A 25,869-nucleotide genomic window follows, 5' to 3' on the forward strand; every position below is an offset into this window, starting at 1 on the left:
GAACCAGGCAGGGTTTTGTTTTCTCTTTCTGTGTAGCTGTCCATCTTATTTACTGAGCCCTACAAAAATCTTGATTTGAAAACATAATTATTAATTTCTATGAGGACTCTTCTGCAACTTTTACATCTATAGTGTCTGAGTGCTTCACAAAAACATAAATGAATTAGGCTTCATGTTTCCTTTTGTGAAATGAAGGTTCATAATGAAATGCAGAAATGAAGCATGTGAAGATAAAGGTCAAAAGAATCCTTTAATTTTGGATGCTGAACTTGAAATACTCATTTACAAAGTAATCAGTTCTGCCTAATACCTCATGCACAGAGCACAGGCAGCACTGACCACAATTTCAGCTGAGTGGTCACCAGACCTTTGTGTCATGCACCCAGAGCATAAATAAAGGATAGTGAGTGCTTGTCAAAAGCTTTGTTACTGCTAGTTGGAAATAGTCTAAAAGCTCTGTGACAAAGACAGTGACAAAGAATCCAGCAAATAAGGGCATTATTAAATTACTTGACTGATACTGCACAGTGGAACATGGTCTTGGAGACCACATGCATTGCCAAACCCCTTTTTGCTTCAAAGTTAATTCTGTGAGGAGGGACTATATATATTTTTATATATATATGTGTGTGTGTGTGTATATACATACATGTATATGTCATACATGTCATGTATGTCATGTCTGTATGACATGTATGACATGACATGACATATGTACACACACAGATACTTTCTGTCTTTTCTGTGTGATGTTTAGTAGGTGTGGCAAATGATGACCATAAACTGTGGCACACAGATGTCTAATTTTGTGTTGTGCTTTTTGTGTTCTTTTCTTTCTTTGTTTGGATTGCAGGGATGGGTCTGCTGGCCACTGTGTACACGGATGATGAAGAGAGAGGCAACGCCATGGGAATTGCACTGGGAGGCCTGGCCATGGGAGTGTTAGGTCAGTGAGCTGGAGCTCTGCTGGCAAGAGAAGCCACCCCTGTCCCAGCCAGCCCAAAGGCAGTGCTGCTCTGAGGCAGCAGGACTCTTGAGTGTGATGCTGTCAGGCAGTCTCCAGGTTAGATTGGCAGGGCACGTTAAGAAGAGCTTTTCCCACAGCAGCACATTCCTTATGGAGGTGCATATGACCAGGAATCTCTGAAATGCTTGGGTTTTGTTCATATGGAGGAGCATTTTGGGGAGTGAAGAATATGGTATTGTTGTGATCAGTGAGCTTTGTGGGGGCTTTTAAACTGAACTTTTTGGTCTCTGTGTGCCAATAGCAGGATGCCCAAATGCTTGCAGGGGACATTTGTTCAGTCAGAGGTGTGGCTTCACAACTGTGTCCTTCCTCTCTCCCTGCAGTGGGCCCCCCCTTTGGGAGTGTCATGTATGAGTTTGTGGGGAAGAGTTCTCCTTTCCTGGTTCTGGCAGCGCTGGCTCTGTTAGATGGAGGTCAGTAGATCCAAAGGGTCAGGATCACCTGTATCCCTTCCATAATCCCACCATCCACCCCCCTCGTGGGGAATGTTGCAGCACTGGTTTCTGTTTGCAGCTGTTCAGTTACTGGTTCTGCAGCCATCCAGGACACAGGCAGAGGTGAGTGTTCAGCTAAAGCCCTGTAGGCAATGGGTGACACTTTGCCTTTCCTAATCCCAAGCTTTTGTCCACAGAGCCAGAAGGGGACACCGTTACTGACACTTTTGAAGGACCCCTATATCATTATTGCAGCAGGTACTACATCCCTTTTTATTTCCTTTAAACCAGCCACTGGTGTCATTCCTGACTTGCTGGCGTGCCTTGGGCTGAGCTGCTTTGACAGTATTGTCATTTGCTGGTTTCCTTTACACAAAGCTCAAAGTGCCTGTTGGTACTTCATCCTACAGGATGAATATACCAGCAGAAACACAACAGGCAGAAGGTTTGAAATAAATGTGTCTTTCCAGCCAAGAGGACACTGATGACTTGCAGGTGCTTGCTGAGGCAATGAGAGGTGGACAGGAAACCTTCTGTGGGGCAAGTGAGGAGGGCCAGGGTTTCAGAGGGAGGGGTTGCCAGCACACCACAGGCAGGCATAGGGAATAACTCTGAACTTTGTTTCTGTTTGAAGAGGGAGTGAATTTGGTCTCTTCAGTGTGGACTGTATTTCAGAAAAGGCGTGGGTTGAATGGTGAATGGCATTTTGTATTACCTGTATCGTTTGTCTAATGAATCCTTCTGTCTCGAGAGATGTTTGCCATTTTGCATTGCATTTTGTTGAATGTTTATTCTGAAGTCTGTAAGTGAGCCTGGCTCTTTCTAATGTTGACAAAACATCTGGAAACAGACAGTTATTTTCTTAGTTTTGTTTCTTAGTTCTAACTTGCTTGTCCACCAAAGCAATTCTTCCAGGTATTTCTTGGGTTCTCTATTTCTTGGTGATCTCAGGGAATGACCATAACCTTAACTCTGTGACCCTTGGCTGAGCTGTAACTGAAGTTATGCAAACACTTTTGTTTGAGAAGTTCTCAGAGCATTAAAAGACCTTTCCATAGAAAAAAATGTATTTGAGGGCAAAAAGCAGCACAGGGAGTACTGGTTCTAAGAGATCAGATGTGCCATTCATCTAACTGGGTAACTGCCTCTCACAGTGCCTAAAGCAGGTGTTACAAGGTGAGATTCATCTGACAGCATTTGCCAAATACTGATGTTATACCCAGGCTATGCCAAGGGTTAGTCTGGAGCAGAACTTGGTTTACACCACAAAATATGACAAGGGGACAGGTTTTTAAGGGTTACTTTGCTTGACTAAGATTTAGCTACTCCTGCCAAGCTTAGTCTTGGCCAAGGAAGAGAAAAGGTGCCAAGGACCACGGATCCCACTGTTTTGGTTGTGTCCTATGTCTGCTAAGAGCATGGATGCACTTTGTTCCAAGTTTTAACACATGTGCATGGCATTTAATTTCTGCAGCTGTTCTCTAAAGCTTTTTCAGCAATGTTTCAGGCTCTGTGCAGTCTCAGAGCCCCAGAGTTGTGAAGAATGGGCAGCCTGGACTCAGGACTGTGTGTCAGAGACACCTTTTCTGCCCTGGCTCTTTTTGTCCCCTGCTTTCCTGCACGTGCCTGCACAGTGCCTCCTGTTTCCCCTTCCCATCTTTGATCCAGTACAGCTGAACACAACAGGAGGAGAGAAAGGAAGGAGGTACAGACAGGTAGAACCATAGAGACCTTTCCTGGTCTGATCCTTCCTGCTCTCACCAGCTGCTCTGAGTGACCTGTCCTGCTCCCACCAGGCTTCAGTGCCCAGGGTATGAGAAAACCCCACTGACAATCCACGTGAGGGACTAAGTACAGCACCCAGGGTCTCTGCCTCCCAGGACAGAGCCTGCCCAGTACAGATGATGCTGATGCTCTCTAACCTCACCCTCTTCTCCAGCTTTATTTCCCTTGCAGACTAAAACTGTTTTTGCCAGAGCTGAATGCCAAATACCACCTATAACTTCAGCTTATCTGGCTTACGAATACACATCTGTCCAAATGCAGTTTTCTTGATGCACTGGGAATCCACTGCTTAAGTGTTAATTGCTTCAATTCTGAAATCACTGCTTTAGTTACTAAAAAGGCTCTGAACATTTCATTTCCTCTCCCTTATCCCAAGGGGTTGGGTGGGCATTTTTTTGCTTTATTTTCTAGGCTGGGAATTTCTGATCCTGCTGCTGGCAGGGAAGGGTGGGTCAGTGTTTGGGTGGGATGGCAGCTCCGTGCTGTGACACCCTGGGGCAATCAGTCAGGGCCCGTGTCACACCCCTCTGTGTCCAAACCCCAAGGATGCTGTGACTGCAGGTGTCCCACACTGTGTGCAGTGTTCAGTGTACAGATTCACATTAGAGAGGAGAAGGTTGAAAGTCCTGCTGGGTTCACTCTGCTCGGGAGATCAGGGGGTGTGAATGGCTTTTCAGGCAGCTCACTACCTCATTAAAACACTGACTGCATCGCCAGTGGGCTGGTTGGTTGACCACCAGTAAAAGCCAGGGATGTTTTAGGCATGCTGTAAAAGGGTTAACAGCTGGTGTTCCTTCCAATCTTGATTTAGGTACACTAATTTCATGCTATAAATTCAGACAATCTCACGAGTGTGTGTCATACACTTGAGTTGTAATTGTTTGTATTCTTAACATAGAAGCACTTTCTGACCAATTTGGTTTATCTATAGAACACTATTACTCCTCAGCCCGAGCTGTCCTTGTGTCAGAGGTGACTCTTTGAAGCCCATGCCATCTGTACTCACTGGCCAGGCAAAAGAAGTGTTGCTGCCGTGTTTTGTCACAGCTGTAGGAGCTCAGTGACTGAAGTCTGTCCATTCCTGCAGCCAGACCCCACTGACAGGGGCTAAAGAAAAGTGAGGTGCTACTGGCTGACACAGTTGTATGGACAGACAAGTGAGTTTAAATGATCAGATTAAAAAAACAGAGTTGAGATGGATTTCATCACAAGCACATGGGTTCTTCAGAAGATGTGTGACAGCTTTTTGCTGGGTACCTGTTCTTTCACAGAAAAATGCCAGTGATGTCTGTGCACTCTGCCAAAAGCTGAGTGGGCTCTTGGCTACAGAGGTGGGATTCAGCTGAGAGGCTGCAGTTTCAAACCTTCTGGCCAACACAGGACATGTAATGTAATTCCCAGATGAAAAGATGCAGGAGTTATGCCCTTGACACGTGGCCCTTTAAAGAGAGGTCAGCTGCATGCAGAACAGAGGAAAAAAATAATTTCTCTTCTTTTGGGGAAGCTTTGCTAAGGTAGCATGCTCTTTATTGGACTTTGTTGGGATGCCAGCTCAGGCACTCTCTTTTCTTTTGGGGTGCATTCTATAGACCTGAAGTACTTCTATCACCATACACCTGAACAAGGCCTTTGCTGTCTAAGCCATCTCTGTCCAAATGGTCCTGCTTCCTCTGGCTGCACTTTGTGCAGTCTGAAATGTTTTCCCAGCATCAAGGGAGCTGCTGGAGCATGGCTGATTTTGCCCTGGAAGAGGCAGCCCCTTGGTGTTTAACTGGGGCTCCTCACAGACAAGCCAGTGGGAGCTTGCACCCGAGTGGAAAGGTTGGCTTTTGTCTTTAGGGCAAAGCAGTGCTGAACTGTTGCTCCTTGCCCCGGGAAGGGAGTGAGCCAGCTAGCCAGCAAGTTCATTTTAGGAATTGTGGATACACAGTCTAATATATTCTGACAGGTCTGAGCAAAGAATGACATCAGTGCTCATTTGGTTTTGAACCTTATGATGAGGAACTTGTTCCCAGAGAAATAACGTTTCTCTGAATTCAGACAAATTTGGCCTTTCTTTTTTTTAAAAAAAAAAAAAAAAAAAAAAAAAAAAAAAGGCAAAATTTAGATGGTAAATGACTGTGAGAGTCTGGAATATTTTCCTAAAATTCATATAATGTAAATATTAGGGAAAGAAATGGGAACACAAATTTGAGGTTGTCACTTCTAGCAGCAATTTCTAAAAACAAGTTGTAAGGGATCAGCAGAGGGGACATGTCCCCTTGCCCTGCATTAAGCTTGGACTGCCTCAGGGTCTTTTGAGGAAGCTTGAAAGGCATCTTGAATCCAGAGAAATACTGTGGGGTTTCCTCCAGCTGAGGGGCACCACTGAGGACAGAGGGACATGTCTCAAGCCCCTGGAGCCTGGCTCTGCAGGCAGTGGTGTGGGCAGAGCTGAGCTGGCAGGCAAGGCTGAGTCAGCACTTCCACCTCTTGTTATCCTTCGTGTCTGGGTTACTAAAGGTCCAGAAATTCAGAAGAGATCTGTGAGCACTGAAGTTCACAGGGCTGGGCAGGCTCAGCCAAACCCAGGCTTTGCTGCACGAGCTGTCTGGCTGCTACCTACAGGATGTTGGGAGAAAATTCCCATTCTAGGGGACAGACATCTCTGTGGCTCTCTTGGTATTTTCAGGATGGAGACCTCCACATCTCCTCATGTGATGGAGGCACCATCTCTCAGATGACAGAGGCACAGGGTCAGAGCCTGTGCTTCTTACACAACAGGGCTCTGGTATTGCCCCAGGAGACTGGGTAAAGACCAGAAGATTGTAGTTTTAGCTAATCATTTGTACAACAGTCAGACCTCATGAACTCTCCAAATGTCATCAAGCTCACTGCAAACTTTCACATTATGAAATAGCTTAACCTTTATTGTAGAATTTCTAGGAGAATAGAAATATATAAAAAGTTAGTCTTCAGTGATTTTACATTGTGTTCTACTTAATGTTAATCAACATGTGATGCTTGACAAATAGGACTGTAAAAAGTGTGATGTTTTATGTAAAAGCATCAATTCTTTGCATGGCCCTTTGTTCATAGTCAAAAGAAACACTTACTTCTATTTTTCCCCTCCCCTTCTTTCTCTAAGGATCAATCTGCTTTGCCAACATGGCTATTGCTATGCTTGAACCAGCCTTACCCATCTGGATGATGGAGACCATGTGCTCAAAAAAATGGCAGCTTGGTAAAGTACAGTATATTATTTGCATCTCTCTATTTTGTCTGATGATTGTGTCAGTTCTGGTCCTGTTAATGATTATATGCTTCGGGGGGGGGGGATTTTTTTTTTTATGGTCTTTAGATTTTCACTGTTATACCTGCACAGTTACAAACATTGGTCTGTAAGAAAAATAGAAGGTTGTTGATAGATTGATGTTGCTGCAATAGAGGCTCCAGTAAGGGGCAACACCACAACTGAAGGAGGAATCCAGCCCTGTTGGGAACCCAGCAGCACAGCTGGCAGTGAGTGTTGGCAGGGCCAGCTGCAGGATGCCTGCTGAGCTGCAGAGCCAGCCTCTCAGGGCAAAACTATTTGTTTGGGGTTTTTTCCTAGAGGGAGTCCATCCTCAGTTCCCAGCTGGAATTGCCAGAGGCAGGCACAGAAATCTGCAGCAGGTACACTGCCTGGGGCAAAGCAAGTTTGTGCCAGCACACACACCTTCCAGGCTGCTCCTGCTGCCATGTGGAGGAACATTTTACTGAAAATGTGGCCACAAGGAGCACTTTCCCTTGAATTTGATAGATTTAATGTCCTTCTAGTGGTTACTTTCAACAGAAAGCAGTGGGAGAGCCCCAGCTTGGACCTCTTTATAACCTTTATAACACAGTCTCGGGAGACCAGTGCCCCCAGCAAACAGGGGACACGCCCCATGTGTCAGGTTTGACTAGAGACTAAAGCTGGGGCAGTTATTCTCTCTTTGAGGTGAACAGGAAAGGAAAAACCCACCAGAAAATAGACAAAATTCCAGTGAGTGTCAAACTGTGTGTGAGAGGTTGATGTGAATATTCTTAATTGGAGGATGCCCAATATCTATTTGATAAATGTAAAGATGTCTTCTGTGCTGTGATGTTTCATGAGGGTATTTTTTAATATCAGTATATGGCTTTTGAAAGAAAAACTTCATTTAAATGATGTTCAGGCAGCATCTGACTGACACCCCTACTCTGTGTTAGTGCAAGTGTCCCTGCACCATACAGAGACAAAAACCTTGGCTCTAATTATTGCAGTTCAGCCCTAGGGTGGCCACAGGTGCAGTTCTTAATGTGCTGCTGTACTGTTGAACATGGGAATGTCTTCTGGCCTGTACTATAGAAAAATGAATATGCAAACTTAGATATTTTGAACCTCGCAAAGGAAAAATAAATATTGCTTATCTACCTTCCTCACCAGAGTTTCATATTACTGGTGCAATAGAAATGAGATTTACAAATCTTCTCATTGACCAGAGGTTCCTAGAAGGAAAATATCCATTTTAAATTAAGATTAATTTTACCCCTTAATGATACAAGTAATTGACTCCATTGCACTTTGTCTGATTTCACAGCATTAATTAAATTTTTTTAAGCCTCTTAAATTATATCTTGAACTGCAGGGTTTTAAGCAAATGATTATCTTATGCAATTGGAGATCCAGCTGTTTGAAGCACAATCTGAAGAAGGTACAAAGAACCTTGATTGGCCCAACTGATGTTACTGTGCATAAAGCTTATTTAGAAATCACGGTTCTGCTTCAGTATCCACAGCTTACACACCAACCTGCAACTCTTATTTAACAAGCCTTTGCAGTATTGCTTCTCTTTTACAGCTGTGCAGGTCTGCTCTGTGTGACCATTTGGTACAACCAGATACTCCAAGCAGTAGCTGTGGTTACACAGGTGAAAATGAAACGTTTCCCCAGCACCACCACTGTAACCCACAAGGATTTTAATCACAGGATATTGCTGTGCTAAAAATTACATCTTGATTTTTTTCTTATGAGTATCAGAAAGATAGGAAGGAAGATGGATAGGCAGGAAATGAGAAAATCCATGCTGCCTTGGTGAAAGATGAGGAGCATATACACTTGAAGGAAATGGTTTGATTGTGTCCTGCTATGTCACGCCTGCTTTCTAAATCTGAATTACCTGATTTAATGGGGACCAGATGAAAGACTTGTCACAGCATGCACTAATTTGTCAGACTTTCCTAGTTTTGTCAGGTTTTCCAGTTTGGTTTTTCTTAAGCTGCAAAATTTAACAGGAAGAAAACACTGTTCTTCCTGGACACACGACCCCTTCAGCACCACTGCACAAGGATCTGGCATCAGGCACAGCCACCCCAGCCCTCTGCCTCTGGGGTATTTTTCATAAGAATGCCTCCTCCTCCAGGGCAGTCCCTGCTCTCACCACACCTGCATCCTCCTCCCTCTGCTCTCGAGGCTGCAGTGGCACACCATGATCTCCACTGGCATTTCTTCCTTTGACATTTGGCATTTCCTCTCTGACTTATGTGTAGGGAGAGCAGGAATCCTGCAGCACAGACTGGAGCTGGCTTTTAAACCAGAGATGTTTCTGTTCACTGTGCAACCAACCACTCCAGATATGGCCACTGCTGGGAAAACCTCCAGGCTAGAAAAAATTGCTGGTCCCACCAGCCTGCTTTTCCAAGGGGGTGGATGTGGGAGATGAGTCTGGGTACCCTCCCATCAGGGTCAGAAGGAATTTATTCTCATTGCAAGTCATTACACATAATTTATTTTTTTAAAATTTAAGCCAACAACCGATTATATAAAAAAAATAAAAATATGTCAGCTAAATAGTTTCCAAACAAATATTTTAAGGTTTTTCACCCTTACATTTTTGACTTCAGTCGGTGCTCGACTAAGGACTGTATCATGGCCCCACAACCCTGCCTGCACCAGGAGGTCCCATGGCACTCACAGGCTGGAGGGCGACTGTCCCTGGCAGAGGCAGAAGGCAGCAGTGCTGTCCCCTCCTGCCTGGAGGGTGACTGTCCCTGGCAGAGGCAGAAGGCAGCAGTGCTGTCCCCTCCTGCAGGGCACTCCCCCCCAGCCGTGCTGAGCACCCCCTGCACACCCCTGTGACTGCTGCTGTCCCTGACCCATCCCAAAGGTTACTGCAGTTCCATATAAACTTCTTGCTCTTTGTTGTTCTGTCCCCTCTCCCATAGCAGCTCTTGTAGCTGATGCTGAAAAACTCTTTTCAAAGGCACCACATCAGCCCTGCATTTCACAGCTGATGTCCTTGGATTTCATGAGACAAACCGGATATTTGATTCTCTGGGCTGTGCACAAAGGCTCTGTTAGATGCACTCAGATCAAAATTACAGTGTCTGGGATTTATTAGTTTCTTCTAACACTTCACTAAAGTCCTTGCTGATAAAACATCTCATTCATATTTTTCAGGTGTTGCTTTTCTCCCAGCTAGTGTCTCTTATCTCATTGGGACTAATCTTTTTGGGATACTCGCACACAAAATTGGCAGGTATGCTTCATTTAAAATACTAATCATCTTCCAGTCTCCTCATGTACCATTTCCAGTGTTTCCCAGGGCAGTTTATTGATAGTGGAAATCATTAAACTTCATTCTATAGTAGCAAAATTGCTTTTTTGAACACATTGCTACTTTTGTTGTTTAAGTCGGCACTTCAGACATGACTTTGAGACATTCCAGATCAGCTCTAGGATCTCATTATTACCCATCTCTGAGTGATGTTTCTTCTTTGACAGGTGGCTTTGTGCCTTGCTGGGGATGCTAATTGTGGGAATAAGTATTTTATGTGTAAGTAGAAGCTCATGTATCCTTCAAAGCATGTGGATGTTTGTGTGCTCATCTTCAAATATGTGCTTTTCCCGTGAGATTTTGCTGAAGTTTCTGCTTTATGACATGGTATTATGCAATGTGTGCTTAATAGGTTCCAGATCAGATTTTTGAGTGCTTTCAAATTTCAGTGTTTCAATTATTTTAAGAAAAGTGGCTTTGAAAGGAGGATGAACCTTTATTGAGCTGTCACTCAGTTTATTGTTGCTGATAATATAAAGTGTGTCAGTGGTTTAATGGCACAGTTGTCTGAAATGACAGTTCAGAATAAGATCAAACTCTCACATCTCTGTAAACTGTGCCATAACTACTTGGAGAATTTATCTTAGAAAAAGAAACTAACCTCATTAGCATGTGCAGTGTGACATAACTGGCTGCCTGAAATTTCCTTTACAGGTACCATTTGCTAAAAACATTTATGGGCTCATAGCACCAACCTTTGGAGTTGGATTTGCCATTGGTAAGAAAATTTACAATTACTTCTTGCAGTCTGTTATTTATGTAAAAATGATTTTATGTGAAGTTACAATTAGTTTTGTTGCCACTCTGATGTGACAGTAGTGAAGTCTGAGCTGTGGCCCAAACTGGTAAGTAGAGCAAGAAGGATTAAAGGACAGTGCTTAAGGAGTTTGTGCCAGGCTGCTTTAGACAAGCTGGATTGCTGAGTCTGTCCAGACCTAAACAGATCTTTCCAACTGTCCAAGAATGTAAACATCCTTTTCAGAAATGAAGCCATGCACTGCCTCAAAACCACATTCTTCTTTGTTGTGGAAAAGAATTATACAGACATTTCACAGAAAAAAAAATGTCTTAAAATTTTCTACCTGAAGTAGGAATTCCCAAGCCCATGAGCAGGTACTTCAGGTAATGTGTGTGACCATGCAGGCAGGCTGCAGTGGGCACTGGGGCTTGGGTTTCAGCCCTTGGCTGGTCAGAAAATGTTCTAGGGCATCTTCACACATGAGGGATGTGCAGTTAGGAAAGAACTTCAGGCACAACTACAAATCCCCAGTATTTGAGCACTTCTGTCAGCTGCCTGTGCTGCTTCTTACAAGCAGTGAAGGTGAGGCTCAAAAGACATGATAAAGCCACTATAAATAATTTTGACTGACTGAAGGCTAATGCAATCTTTTAGGCCTAGATTAAGTGTAAGTTCATATCAAATAGCTTTCCCCTAAATAAAAGCTACTTGGCTGGTAATGTGGGATGGGAGCCTTTGCACAGACAGTCGCTGGGAAGTGCTGGATATGCTCCAAGCTCACATGTCTCCTGTCCTCTGGCAAGTGTCACATGTATGTGTGTGTACATGTCCATACATGACCTCAGACACAGCACAGACCATAAAAAACAAAGCTAATACAGACTGTTTTTACACGAATCTTTTGCCTACTTCAGAACACGCACCCTTTTAGCTGCTTTTGCATCCCTTCTCAGCACGTGGTTTGCCAAGACATTAAAAGAAGAAAAAAACAAAGGCAGTGTTTTCCTGAAAGGTGTGTTCCTCCCTTCCCCCAGGAATGGTGGACTCCTCCATGATGCCCATCATGGGCTATCTCGTGGACCTGCGCCACGTGTCCGTCTACGGCAGCGTCTACGCCATCGCCGACGTCGCCTTCTGCATGGGCTTTGCCATAGGTGAGTGTCCTTCTGCATGGGCTTTGCCATAGGTGAGTGTCCTTCTGCATGGGCTTTGCCATAGGTGAGTGTCCTTCTTCTGCATGGGCTTTGCCATAGGTGAGTGTCCTTCTTCTGCATGGGCTTTGCCATAGGTGAGTGTCCTTCTTCTGCATGGGCTTTGCCATAGGTGAGTGTCCTTCTGGATGGGCTTTGCCATAGGTGAGTGTCCTTCTGGATGGGCTTTGCCATAGCTGAGTGCCCTTCTGCATGGGCTTTGCCATAGGTGAGTGTCCTTCTTCTGCATGGGCTTTGCCATAGCTGAGTGCCCTTCTGCTGCCTGGAGAGCACAGCCAGAAACAGGGGATCTGCTGCAATGCCAGCTGTGAATCCCAGGGGCATTTGCAGGTTTTATGAGCACAGGTTCTTATTTCCTGGAAGAAATAAAGCAGAGGGAATTGTGTTTGGCATCTGCTCCCCTCCTCTGCCACGGTGTCTTGCTCACCTCATTAGCTGTGAGAGGCTCGAAGCTGTCAGGCACTGACAGGATATGCAGGATATGCAAGATATTCCTAGGAAAGAGTCCTTGAACATTTAAAACTACCACCACAGCTGTGCTCTCAGTGTCAGTGAGGGGGACAACTCCCCACTGACCCCCTGCCTCCTTGAGTGCATGATTCAGGTGCCCTCAGGAGCATCTCTAATTTCTTCAGTGAGTGTGGAGTATGGAGCCAGGAAAGTCTTATAAGTACAAACATGTCCTTGCATTCCTCAAATCGATTTGTAAAGCAGGACTTTTGTATATAAAATTACTGTTGTTTAAGTGGCTGCTGCAAATTTTGTGCCTGAGCCATCTCCAGAAAAGGGTTTTTATCTATACAAGGTCCCTCTGCTGGTGGTGCCATTGCAAAGGCCATTGGATTCCCATGGCTCATGACAATTATTGGGATTGTGGATATCCTCTTCGCTCCCCTGTGCTTCTTCCTTCGAAGTCCACCTGCCAAAGAGGAGAAAATGGTAAGCACAACTTGGCTTCTTTCTTTTGTTTTGGGTTTTTTTCTGTGAAACAAATGATAATTTATTTCTGCATCTTTGCCTCTTAACTCCTCAAAATAAGACCAGCACAGTGTATTTCACCCTCATGCATCATCTTTGGAATGAACTCTCCTTTCTTTTTATGTCCAAGATGTATGAAGACAAACTCATTATTTGTTAGAGGTTACAAAGGCACACATGTGATTATCAATAAACAGGGTCCAGCAGACATTCCTCTGCAGCAGCATATGCTCTGGGGGAGTCAGTATAAAATGCATTTTTGTTTTCCTTGAAGAGCCAGAACTGTATTGACCAATTGACCAAATTATTCCCCATGCCTCAACCTATTTTTTCCCATGGTCCTCTACAGTATAGTTTGCATCATATTTTTTCCTCCTTCTTCTTCCTCCAAACTGTTCACCTGCCATTGATGACTTCTCTTACTCAACCTGTACCACAGGCCTTCTCTTTTTTTTTAAGTATGAAGTTGCCAATGCCTTAATTTTTTAAGGCAGGCAGTGCTCCCCAGCCACTGTATGATGTACAAGCAGAGTGATTCTTGGCCAAACCAGCATCTTGCCCAGCCCTGCAGTGGGTCTTTAGGGATGAGCCTCAGATCAGGTGAACGTGTTGTGATGCATCCCTGAAATTAAGGGCTAAGAGGACTAAGTCAAAAATTACACTGTGACTAACAGCCTTTAGCAGGCTTTCTGAACAGGGCTGACTTGGGTCCAAAATGTAGTTGTTAATTGTTTATTCAGGTGAAAAGAAAGTGTAATTTTGCATGGTCATGGTTTTATTAAGCAGTGCCACATCTCTGCAAGGTAAGGACAGCACCTGCTAGAAATGCTGCTCACACTTTGGTATGGCAGGAGCACAGAGGGTGGAAAATTGAATCTCGCTGAAATAGTGGCATAAGTGAGGCCAGAGACCTTCTGTTTCACAAATATTTGGACTGCAGAATCCCAGAGATTCCAGTTAATCCCTTGTCATGACCTTTGCCGGCTGAGCAGGCTGAGTTTGTTTGGGTTTTTTTACATTGACTGAGGCTAAGGACAGAAAGAAAACATCACCAAAAAGCTGCTGCTCTTTGCTGGCTCTACGAAGTTTACCCTGGTCCCTGCTAAGAGCTGCACTTGTAACGTGGCAGTCCCTGAAGGGACAGGATCTGTCCCCATGGCTCCAACACCTTCCAGGGTCTGCCACCTCCAAGGTACCTGTAAGTGCCCAGTTCCTCCTGCTCCCAGGGTGGCTGATGGCAGTGACCTGATGTGCCATTTCCATCCCGTTTGAAGAGAGTCAAAAGGAGGGTCCCAGCACCGTGCTCTTTGCATCATTAATTAAAAACAAAACTTAATCACATTCAGCACGAATATGCTACACAACTGCTCCAAAAGTCATAGGAAAAATTCATCCCGAAGAATGTAATATTGTAATTGGCCCCTCACCATGACAATCACTTTTAGCTTGCCATGGGTGACAAGGCAAAATATTTGGAGCACCACTCTCGGCAGAGCCCGGTCACGGAGTTCTGGACCCCCACAGAAAGGGGGGTTGGGGACAAGAGCAGTGCAGGTGACTTGGCTGGAGGCAGGAGGGATCCCCTTGACCATCCACCCTGCTTTTAATGGAGATTAAACACGGGGCAAATGACTAGAACTGGAGAGCAGGCAGATGTATTTCAGTAATACATGGGCTGGAATACTGGTTAGAAGTTTGCTGGGGATGTCTTTAGGGTCAAGATCCCACCTCCCACAGACCTATGGGCTCGATTTACTCCAATTGGAATCAGTTTGGGTTCCGCTTCCAGGGAGAAGAGGGGAATCCCTGGATGGTGAGCACGAGGGCTGGGTGCTGGATCAGCCCCAGGCTCAGCTGCATGCTAAGCAGAAATGCTAATGCTCACCCTCTGGTTTCTTTCAGGCAATACTCATGGATCACAACTGTCCTGTGAAAACAAAAATGTACACCCAGAACAACATCCAGTCCTACCCCATAGGTGAAGAAGAAGAATATGAGAGCGATGAATAACAGAAAAGCCATATAACATATTCTGGTGTACAAAATGCCGTGGTTCATGTGAAACATTTCATCCAGAAATAGGTTTTAGTTGTACTGTACATTTACTAGTGAAATGGTCAAACAAACCAAAGGTATATTATTCACTGCCCGTGGTTATCAAGCAGACTGCTAACCGCCTTACAAGGGGGGGAAAGCTTTTATAGAGGATTTGTATAGTGTTAATCTTTGTGTATTTAATTTTATTGAATATTACACTATATTTTTTATTAAATGTGTAGTATAAATCTGTATAAACGTGAATTTTAACTATTTGGTTTTTAAAGTTAACTCGTTGACAGTATTTCATATTTTGTTTGAAGTCATATGTTACTGTCAAGAGCCTTCTTTCTAATCTGATTGGAAACCTAAAAAAAGGCAAAGCTGAAGGAAAACCTATTTAATTTGAATCCTTTAAAGTGGTACCCTTGTAAGTACGTTGAGAGGAGCTGAAGGCTGAATTCAGCATGGACAGCACTGTCACTTTTTTCATCAGCTTCAGGTTGTAATAATATATATATAAAAATAAATGAAAGGCACCATTTCCTTGCCAACTCAAATAAGGAGCTCTCTCTGAACCACTCATGAAATGTTGGGGAAAACAGGATGTTAAACAGAGGAGTGTACTACTATTGGTAGTATTTAATGAAGTTTTAATCAACCAGTTATGCAATAGGAAGCCCCCCCAAACACACACCAGGTAACCAAGTAGGTATGAGTATGCACTGTTCCTTTCCCTTAGAGGGAGTGAGAACAGCACGAGGATCCCTGGTTATATTTCTATCTTTTGACTCTTTTAATGTATCTCGAGTTTATTTTAGTTGCATCTTAAGTGACTTGTTAAGGAAAGCTGCAGTATTACAGTATTTTGTCTTAGCAGGCACTGACAGTGAGCTGCTAACTTAAGCAGTTCAAACAAACTACTCTTTTACATGCATTTGCATACACAGCTGGAAATTCAATATATAATTATTTTTTTAAAGTGAGTTAAATTATCAACTTTGCTAAAAAAAAAAAAAATGGAATAAATAACCAGTTTGTTGCCAATCTAAATCTCAACATTTGGGGACACAGTCCAATACAGGTAAAGTATTAGACAGTTCCTATCTGCACTGAGAGAAAAAACACTTGGGAAAAAAGCATTTTAAAACAATCCCCATGTCCTTCTCATCTGTGGTGTATCATTTCACTTGTAAAATTAAAATCTTTATGTGCCTTCTTTCATGTAATTGCAGATGTTTTATGTACTACAGCATAGATACTATGTTTACATATAGTTTTGTAAAGCGTATATACTATGGTCAGAAAATATGAGAAATATAGTGGATCAAACTTCAAGTATTGCTCTGTCAATAATTACACACTGAGAACGCATTAAAATAAAGTTATCTGACAGAAGTTCATGACCTATTGTAATAAAGTGGAAAAAAATTAAAAAAGAAAGAATCCCCCTCATAATTTGCCTTATGCATTGTGTTTTACCAAGGGGGGAAAGCCAACAAGTATTTCAGGTGGTGGGAAAAAACTCCTCAGAGCTGTTCAGTTGTAACTCAGGACAAGTATTTTCACTCCAGGCTATGAACACATCAAACTTGTTTAAGTGACTGTGATGCTTCCACAGTCAGTCTGTCATGTGCCTACTGGTCTGAGATCTAACTGCTTGGAAATGGGTAAGGCCAAGATGTGCAGTACCAGGAGACACATTTGGGAGTTCTTTTAATAAGAGTGAAGAGTCAAAGAAAGCTCCCAAGAGGCTGAACTGGCGTGAGAGGCCAAGCAATACGGCCTGGGGCTGATTTAAAAAAATCCACTTAGGAGTTTCTGTAGTGGTGTATTTTCAACTGCATTCTTTTGGACATATGTCAAAGAGGGAAATCCTTCCTTCCAAGCTGAGGTGTTTGCAGACAGACATCAGTGCAGCACAAACCAAGATCTGTCATATCCTGAGTCATGGAGTAAGTAACAATCCTGCAGGTCGATGACTAGTTACATTGGGCTCAGATGTTACTTTGCCCCAAGGGAAGTCATTTTACTTAACTCCATTGAACTCTTTTGGTCAACATCCAATTGTTAATCCAATTAAATCTGAAACAACATACCAAAGTTAAAATTCTAAATTATTACAGGACATGTTTTTTTTTTTTGCCAGCTGATTAACCAATGTATTGCTTAAATTCACAAGTATAAAAGTAATTAAAACATAGAAACTCACCTATATTTTTTAAAAAGCACAGAATGGCTGACTTCCTTGCTTTGTTTTGTGTTTTTGAGCACATCAAAATGAAGGAGGAGTTGGCAAAAATCTGCAACACGACTCTGAGAAGAGCAAAGGCTGGATTAACTGGTCCCATTCCTCTCCTGCAGATGGAGCCAGGTTTCTGCTGGGCCCTGGGGAGCAGCCCCCAGAGTTCAGTGGGACTCCCTCTGCTCTCGCTCCTGCAGGAGTCAGAGGAAGACAGAATTCAGAGCCACACAGGCACCCGTGGTTACACGCTCTGTGCCACTTTTCCCCACACCCAAACAGATATTTAGCAGTTGTTTTGGATTTTTGGAGTAATAAGTAACCAAACACTTTTTGCTGACAGTCAGGAAGAAATTTTACTTGCTGAAAATATACAAAAATTTCCATTCTGTCCTGGAAAACTTTGGCTTCTTTCCGGTTTTGCATATTTTGATCTGTGTCAATTCACGTGTGATACTCAGTTCATTCTCTCTCATGACTTATTCCTCCTCTGTATTTGTAAACTTCCACAAATGCTTTATTCCAAATTTGAGAGGAAAAAACCCGAGCATACAGGTAAGAATTACAAGGCAAAGCTGATAAACAAAGATGAGCTAGGAAGAAGTAAGGATTTGTTTATCATCCATTAACATTTTCTGAAGGACAGAGCTAGTCAGAGGAAGCAATTTTCTCCCCTGATGTAACTCTGGTAGCAGTCACTATCACCACTACTGCCTCAAATTCTTATTTGTGCAGTGCTCAGAGGTCTTAAAAAAACCCACAAATGTCCTTAGTATTCCATGAGATTCTCTAGCTACACAAAGAATCAACTGAAATCACCATTTTGAAAGCAATCTGCCTACTATTAAAACGTGTAGAGTAAAAATAAATGTATATGAAAATAGAGAAAATGCATAAAAGCCAAATTAATCGAGTAATCAGTAGTTTGAGGTTAATGTAAAAAGTGGTTTTCTCCCAAAGATCTTTCCTTCAAGTGGTGGCTTTAAATGACAAGCTACTGCAATAGAAATCTTTAAAAAATACTGACACGATGCAAAGAAGTTGATAATTTAGCAAAACTATTTTATTAAAGCTTATTCTCATGATAAAATAATAGCCAACAAAATCAAATTAGGCAGGTTTTCTGCAAATGTGTGTAGCTGCCACCCATTCAGATGTCATTAAGTCAAGATATTCTTGTTTTCTGTGGTATTCTTTATTTTCAGCTATTTACAGTCAAGCATAAAGCAAAGATTACATCAGGAATGTAGAATTACAATTTCCCCCTCGAGATTCACTGTTTATTGTAATTAATGCCAGACAGAAATTTATGTTTTCCTTCTTACCACTAAAATACAACTATTTTGCCCTTTTCCCATTCGGTATATTTAAAAATATTGCACGACGTTTAATTTTCCCCTTAACAATCATCATCATCAGCAACACTTTAGGAAAACTATATCCAGCTTTTCTTACCCACTGTGTTACAGGAGTCAATTTAAAACCGTGACTGTTTTGTTGAAATCAGTATTTGCATTGTTTTCACAGCTCCTTCATGTGCACCAGGGTTTAAACGAAGCACTTGGATATATTTGAAAACCTCTATAGTAGTCCATAAGAGCAAACACTGCTGGGGATTGAATGCAGATCACCACCAATGGTAAGCCACCGAGAATGGAGTGGGGAACTCTTAATATGCATCTCAAGCAAGTACAGGTTAAATAACTTTTAGTCAGTAAGGAACGCTGATTTTGTGCGATTATTTGCTGAAGCTTAATTTCAGAGTGTGTCACATGCCTATTTTAGCATGGATAGTGTTTTCCATACATCAACTAAGTATCAACTGCCCAGAACTCACAAAAAAGTGCAAGTAGTTGCATGAATGGAAGTAACCATTTTCTTTTTAGAAGCACAGGTATGCTGTTCCATGGTGAAAACCACTGCTTCTTAATTTTGCCCATCACAGAATAAACTGAGAAGCAAATCCAAAGGAGAGGTACATTACAGACGACCTCAAAAATCAAAGGAGTTAATTACCATCTTAAACTCCACTCCCACAAAGGCATTTTTTTCTACTACCAGCAATACCAGTGATAATGATACGAGTACCTAGCACAGTACCTAAAATAAAGATGATATTTTGTACAAAACTTCTATACACAGAAGATGAAACAAAGACACGTTTACAGGAAATAAATAAGAACAATGGCCTTAGCCAGGATATGCTAAGATCCACAGTTTACACATAGCACAAGACCAGACAGTTCTTTTCCAGAGCAGCTGCTGAACTTCTGCCTCGTCTCTACTGGACTCACATACTGACTCAAATCAAACATGTTATATACACTATAGGACATTTTGCTGACAAAGGTGATCCTTGTCCTCAGACTGTATCTTTTGTCTGAGAAGCTGAATGCAACTTACCACTATATGACTACTCAAAAGTGTTTAGAGAACATGTTGAGCTATTATTTTGTACCTTAAGCTTTCCAAAATGATAGTCTGCAGCAAAATATTCCTTTTTTTTCTATTACTTAAACCATCCTTACATTTTTTTTACAGAATGCAATGAAATCTCCAACTCTTATGAAGACCACCTTTCCTTTATCAGGTTATCAGATAATACAACAATACCTAAACATATGGTTTTTTTCTGGAAGGCAACCAGCCTCTTATCTCAAAAATATTCCCAATTATTACAAGATACCAGCATGTACTTTGATATCTAATATTATTCAATCAGGATACAATATCCCAAGGTTCTAAGGAGGATTTTTTTTAGCATAGCATTACTATATTTCATGTTAATCACAAACTATGGAAAGTTTTGTATTTAACAAAAAATTGGGAAACAAAAGATATGCAATGTTAACTTCAGTATTAGTAACAGACGAAAACTGAAGACCTTTTGTTTGCTTTCACGATATGTTTGGCAAAAAATACACAACTACTGAGAAGACATACAATAAAACTGTGATCAACACTTAAAGCCTGGCCCCTCAGTGACTTCTGGGTCAGTCATCAGCTTAGGCATGCAACAAGCTTATAATGCTTTCATCGTTCAATGGAAACCAAACATTTTGAAAATCCTGCCAGTTTCCCATTGAAAACAACAGCTAAAAAAACAAAAAAAAGAGGAGGGGAAGTGGGGGCAAGTAATACATGAAGGAAATCACACACACTGATGTGAAATGGTAGGGTCATATAATTAGAAAAAAATAAAAATAAGTTATTAAAAATAAATTTCCAATATAAACCCCAAGATGTAGTTCTAACCAGCCAGTTTAACAAAATGATGGTGCTGTAGCTGGAGAAGAACCATTATTAGCAATTAACTGTGGAGAAGCAGGACACATACATTACACCAGTGTTTTAATTTAATTTGTGTGTGTTTGGAGTTAAGTGCAAAGCATTCTTTTAGTCCATTCCTTCAAAGACTAAATCTGTAAATATCAGTCTACTGATTGCGGCGGGTCAGCCGGTTCTTCCGATATGATGGTCAGTGTCGGAGCCTCCGTCAGACTGACATCTTCGCCATCCACCTCTTCTGCTACACCGCACTCCTCGCAGTCCTTAGTCCCCCTCTTGGCCTGCCGCTCTGACAGCATGTTCTCCAGGGACTCGATGTCCTCGATGCCTGCCCTGTAGTGGATCATCAGCAGCGTCAGGGCCTGCAGTCTCTCCCCCGACTTGGCCAGCGCGGCAGCAATCAAGGCTTTTTTCCTCGTGTCGCTCGTCTCTTTTTCTTCTTTAACGAGCGAGTTGTTATTTTCCAGCTCTTGGTCTATCTCATTCTGCAGCTTATCCAACATAAACTCCAATTTCTGGAATCGCTCCTCTGTGGGCAAACTCCTGTAGAGATCGCGCCCGATCTCCTTGACGGCGATGAAGACGCTGTCGTCCAGCCCGCCCTCCTTCCGCACCAGCTTGATGCCGGTCCCCGCCGCGCGCTTCGAGGGGCTGCTGGGCCCGCTGAGCTCGGTGTCGCTGCTCTCGTTGTCAGAGGTGTTGGGGGTGTGCTTTGGCGAGGGCTCAGCCACCTCAGCTCCCTGCTCGGCCAGGCGGGCCTTGGGGACCTGCCGCAGGTTTAGCAGGCGGGTGCTCGTGTTGATGATATGCCTGGTCAGACCTGTAGTTCTGTTCACAGACTTGGGCTCCGAATCTACACGAGAGGACGTGGCTGGGGGAGCCTCCTGTCCTTCTGCTCTCCCACCTCCCACAGTTCGATCCGGCCGCTTCTCAGCTCCGGCACAAAAGGGCATCTCAGTCAAACATTTTTCTTGACACTTTTTATGGCAAACATAAGCACAGAGCATGCACTGGGAAGCTGCTTTAGTCCATACTTTCTTTTTGCAGTAATCACACCAGGTTGGATTCTGAAACTGAGTATCTTGAAAGTTATGCTTGTGCTCCGTAAGAACCTGTCCCAAGAAAGGATCCTCTTTCTGAAGTGCACGAGCTTCTTCTTCCAAGTGACAATCCCTCTCTTTCTCCAGAACGCCTGAATCCTCTACTTCACCTTCTTTTAAGTATTTGAATTGTAAAGTTATATCGCCGTAGCAAAATTTTTCATTGAAACCCTTATGGGTTGTCAAATTCCGCAGTGCTGTTCTACTGACTGCTGCTTTCGGGGTAGGGGCAGCCAGTTTAAATGTCCTAACAAATTCCATTGAGGATGTAGCTATACAATCTAAAGCAATTTCTTCAAGTTTTATGCTTGCATACCCTAAGCAGATAAAACCACCTGCTTTGAAAGGGTCTCTGCACCACAGTGCAACATTAAGGTACTTATGGTATCCTTCTACTTCAAACAGACAGGAGGATGTTCTCGTCCTCGGCCATCGGCCTTGCCGGATTTTATAAGGAATTTCTGGTGATTCCCACGGTCGATGATCATCACTATCTTTGCTACTACGTGCAGTTTCTGAAAGTCCATCTTTTAATGGATCTTGCTTTGGTGCTGTTACTACTTTTGATACTGCTGGGTCTTCTAGTTGATCACTATTTTTAATTACCTTCTCTGTAGACTTTTCTCCATTATTTGTAGGCGGAGGTGGCCTCTCTGGTTTATCAGAACATACACCTGCAGTTTCTAACACATTTTGGCTTTCGCTGGGAGAAAAACTAGGCCTACTTTGTGGCCTAGGTGGCACAGGAGGCTTAGTGGACCCTTGTGACTGTTTCCCCGACTGCTGGGATGCCTCTGAACTCTCACTGCCTCTGGGTGCTGCCACTCTGGCCATGTCTTTTTGCTGCGGTTTTGATGTTGTTTGGTGGCTTCCCAAGTGCAGTTTCCGATTCAGGATCGGGGAAATAGTTCCCAGAGGTTTAGCAGCCAGTATTACCACTGAGCGTTTGGGACTCGGGTTTGATGGCGGATCTTCTTTTTGGTCAGGTGGTTCACAAGCCAAGTCCTCAAACTCGGAATCAAAATCTCTGCTATCCACATCAGTTGCTACACTAGCCTGGTCATCTTCTGGCGGTGCCAAGAATGCAGTGTCTTCCAAGTGTCCAAATCCATCCTGCAGTGCTGGACCATGCTGATTATAGCCAACAGGCCTTTCATAAAAGACTAAAACTCTGTCCCCAGCCTGTCTAATGAGCTTCAACACTTGGACAGTTGACGTGATTTTAACACCTATTAAAAAAAAAGACAAAAATTGTTAAATTTTAATTATGGTGACAATCTAAATGACCAAAAATAGTCAACAAACATTGTTGCTCACTAACAAAGAAAATCAGTTATGACAGAGCTTAACTGAAATGTAATAGATGGATTCTTTCATTTTATTCATATAACTATATCACTTCAGGAGCTGGAAAAGATAATAATAAATACCCAGTTCACTGTTTTCTAATAATACTGTAATCTTATGGAGTACTGTTGATTTGATATGCTAACATTTTTAACCTTGACTGTCTTACTGTAAGTTTGGACTTTTCAGCAGCAGACATTTAACAAAGGACTCAAAAGAGGTGGGTATCTTTAAATAGTTGTAATTAAAACAAAGCAGGCTAACAAAGAAAATAGTTTCAATAAGCTGGCAAATTATAGGCATGATGCTACATTCCCAGTGGGGCAGAAGAGCCAACTGAACCATCTTCCTCATCAGAACTTCCAGTCATTTGACGTATCTCCAGCCTACGGTAAGATTCAAAAATTACATGCAAGCTAAAAATCTCTTGATGAGCACACAGCCCAAATAAGTAAAAATTACTTTTCCTTTGTTGTAAATCAGTCATCAGTTGCCTGTTCAAAGCAACTGAAGACCCCCTTAAATCACTGGAGTACTGCAATAGGGATTTAGGCAGTACCTAATCACAAGAACTCACTGTAGTTGTTAAGCTCTGGTCTGTAAAACCTCTCAGGTAAAAACGTTAAACTCCCTGCTAGCACAGTTACGTGAATGTTTTGGCTGTTCTGGAGGGTTTTATTTGTTTGTTTGGGGTTTGGTTTTGTTCTTGTCAAATGTGCGTTCAAGTTTATTTTGGATTTACCTAGCAAGGAGTAAATAAATATGCAAGAAAAGTGACCACAAATACATAAACGTTAGCTTTTCTTACGAGTGCCAGGCATGACTGTAATTGTTGAGAAAGGCACTCTGGTTGAACAGCACACAGACATGTCCTCCCAGTTTGCAAGACATCATAAAAGCTGCCCCGTTACTCACTGCCTATGGCCAGAAGCCTGTCTCCTCTCTGCAGGTCAGCAGCTGCAGCAGGGGAGTTTGGAGTCACAGTTTCGATGACAACGTGCCCTGCATCCTCCTCCTTGGACTGCACCAGCCGGAGCGTGAGCCCCACGCTCTGGAGATTCCCTTTCACCAGTTCTGCCTGCAGAGAAAGAAGTCAAAAGTACCTCAGCTAAGCTGTCTGCAAGCTTTCTTTTTACTATTATTATCATCATGGCTATTAATGATAATTTAAATAAAATTATACTATTTAAATAAAATTTAAATAAAATTATATAACTGCTGTTATTAAAAGCAAATTATTATTAAAAATAAAATACATGAGGACATGCATTGACTTCATTAAGCAGATTTTCACCTAATAGATTAACTGTCTGTCCATTAAGTTTGCACCTTTGGAGATCTTCACAAAAAGCCCCAGTCTAAAAAAGCTTCAACTAAACACAACTACATTGTACATTTCATTGGGAAGAAGTTTTATTAGAAGGAGGACTGTACCATCAATCTAGGTATCATTTTGAATCACATTTGTGTTATAAAACCTAGTACTATGAGCAGCTCTTCAGTAGTCTACATGAAGGTGTTTGGAGTGAGAAAAACTATTACGTACTTACACATTGCTAAAGCATATTTTAAATAAATTTCAATTAGCAATAGCCTAAGAAACTTCTTCAAAGTCTCAAACCCTTTCCTGCAGACCCCTTCCTCATACTTATATTGCAAGACAAACACAATTTCAATTCCATAATCTCAAATACCTTATTGTTAAAGAAAGAGCAGACTGAGGTGCAATGTCTGTAGTAGTTTCATACCACACTCCTGCACGGATCTTAGTAGTGGTCAATTGTTTACAGACCTCAGTGTCTGAGATCTTTGGCAACTTTTTTCTTAATAAAAACAGTCCTTAATGAATTCAACAATATCCTTTTTTTCCCCCTAAAGCACATTCCTTCTGGACTGTTTCAAATGACTGTCTACTATCATTCCATCAACATTTACTCTGTTTGAAAGGGGAACTCATATGTTTCAACTTCAAGGACAGAAATTTAATTTGCCTTTTTGATTCCCAAGAACAGAAAGACAGACACTGTAGAAAGCCTCCATAGGAAAGTTTATATTTGGTTTCAATTTAGTGAGTTCAGGTAGACAGCCCTCTCTGTCCCTCTGCATTTACTCTGGGGCTGTTCAGTGGTGGATGTCTGAACTGCCTGGAGTTGATCCTGCTCTTTGGAGGATGTGTTCATTTACTTACTTTTGTACAATGGCTTTTCCACAGATAAAGTGGATTCCCTAATGTCAGTACATGGCTCTCCCCCTGGCTGCGTGGCTTCCACTCCTTTCCTATCATCTTAAAAGCACCATATCTTATTTTTTTGCTAATTGTTGTTCAGTTTTTTTATAAATAAAAATGTTATGCTCCTCAGCAGTTTATTTAAGAACAGCATTGAGTCTGAAAAAGCAGATTTACATTAACTTTCTAAGCTTTGTCACTAATTTTCTGCATTTCCCACAGTCACCTAGTCTTTTTTCTCAAACTTCTATTGTGAATACCCAGTAATGTATGTCAGAATAACAAGACCAATATGAGCTTAATTGCAGTTCCCAGATTCAAGGCTTTTCTAGAATGCAAAGAAGTAAATAGTTGCCTACAGAAACGACTGTGGTAGGGTTTTGGGGTGGGTTTTTGTTTGTTTGCTTGTTTTAATGTCAATCCCATCTACACCAAAAACTCTGTTGCATAATTAAATTTTAAAAAAATTTAAATAATAGACTCAAGTGTTAAGAAACAAAGAAAAAGGATGTCTCTGAAAGAAGACAGAAATTTTAAAAAAAAGAATTACTCTTCTGCTTAATCCTTTATTTATATACAATATAGCTTTAAGCTAGCAATTCACAAATGTTGCATGTGTTGTATGGAAACAACATGAAGAATTACTACAATTTCAAACAATACTAGTTGAATATTTTAACTGTCAAAACCACAAATGACGTGAATTTGCTGTGGCAGCACGCAAACCTACAACAAAAACAACATCCAAAAATCACAAGAATATAGCTCTGCATAGTTATCAAACTAAGAGGAAACCATAATTTCTGAGCTTTGCTCAGAGTCCCAAGTACTCAAATCTCAGTTTTCCTATGATGG

The 25,869-nt window shown here is 42.2% G+C and overlaps 2 protein-coding genes across 3 annotated transcripts in view; one reads left to right on the forward strand and one right to left on the reverse strand.

Moving 5' to 3' along the window:
- The window catches only part of SLC18A2 (solute carrier family 18 member A2), a 30,355-nt gene extending 13,351 nt beyond the window's left edge, over positions 1-17,004 (forward strand). The window contains exons 5-15 of one of the 2 annotated variants that reach the window (XM_051800205.1): positions 854-946; positions 1,351-1,440; positions 1,541-1,584; positions 1,659-1,719; positions 6,374-6,469; positions 9,689-9,767; positions 10,013-10,064; positions 10,500-10,563; positions 11,619-11,738; positions 12,601-12,734; positions 14,676-17,004. In XM_051800205.1, coding sequence (XP_051656165.1) covers positions 854-946; positions 1,351-1,440; positions 1,541-1,584; positions 1,659-1,719; positions 6,374-6,469; positions 9,689-9,767; positions 10,013-10,064; positions 10,500-10,563; positions 11,619-11,738; positions 12,601-12,734; positions 14,676-14,783 — 941 coding nt within the window. In that variant the 3' untranslated portion in view covers positions 14,784-17,004. Of the gene's footprint in view, positions 1-853; positions 947-1,350; positions 1,441-1,540; positions 1,585-1,658; positions 1,720-6,373; positions 6,470-9,688; positions 9,768-10,012; positions 10,065-10,499; positions 10,564-11,618; positions 11,803-12,600; positions 12,735-14,675 lie in introns of those variants that run through there. The other variant, XM_051800206.1, reaches the window with a different exon arrangement.
- Positions 17,005-18,097: 1,093 nt separating this feature from the next.
- PDZD8 (PDZ domain containing 8) overlaps positions 18,098-25,869 on the reverse strand; it is a 58,371-nt gene continuing 50,599 nt past the window's right edge. Inside the window, exons 4-5 of the mRNA XM_051799557.1 lie at positions 23,703-23,865; positions 18,098-22,669 (exon numbers count right to left, since the gene is read on the reverse strand). Of these exons, the coding sequence (XP_051655517.1) occupies positions 20,484-22,669; positions 23,703-23,865 (2,349 nt within the window). The 3' untranslated portion in view covers positions 18,098-20,483. The remainder of the gene's footprint in view (positions 22,670-23,702; positions 23,866-25,869) is intronic.

This window comes from Manacus candei, unplaced genomic scaffold, assembly GCF_025592945.1.
Source record: "Manacus candei isolate 608988 ecotype Guabito, Panama unplaced genomic scaffold, ASM2559294v1 h1tg000050l, whole genome shotgun sequence".
NCBI lineage: Eukaryota > Metazoa > Chordata > Aves > Passeriformes > Pipridae > Manacus > Manacus candei.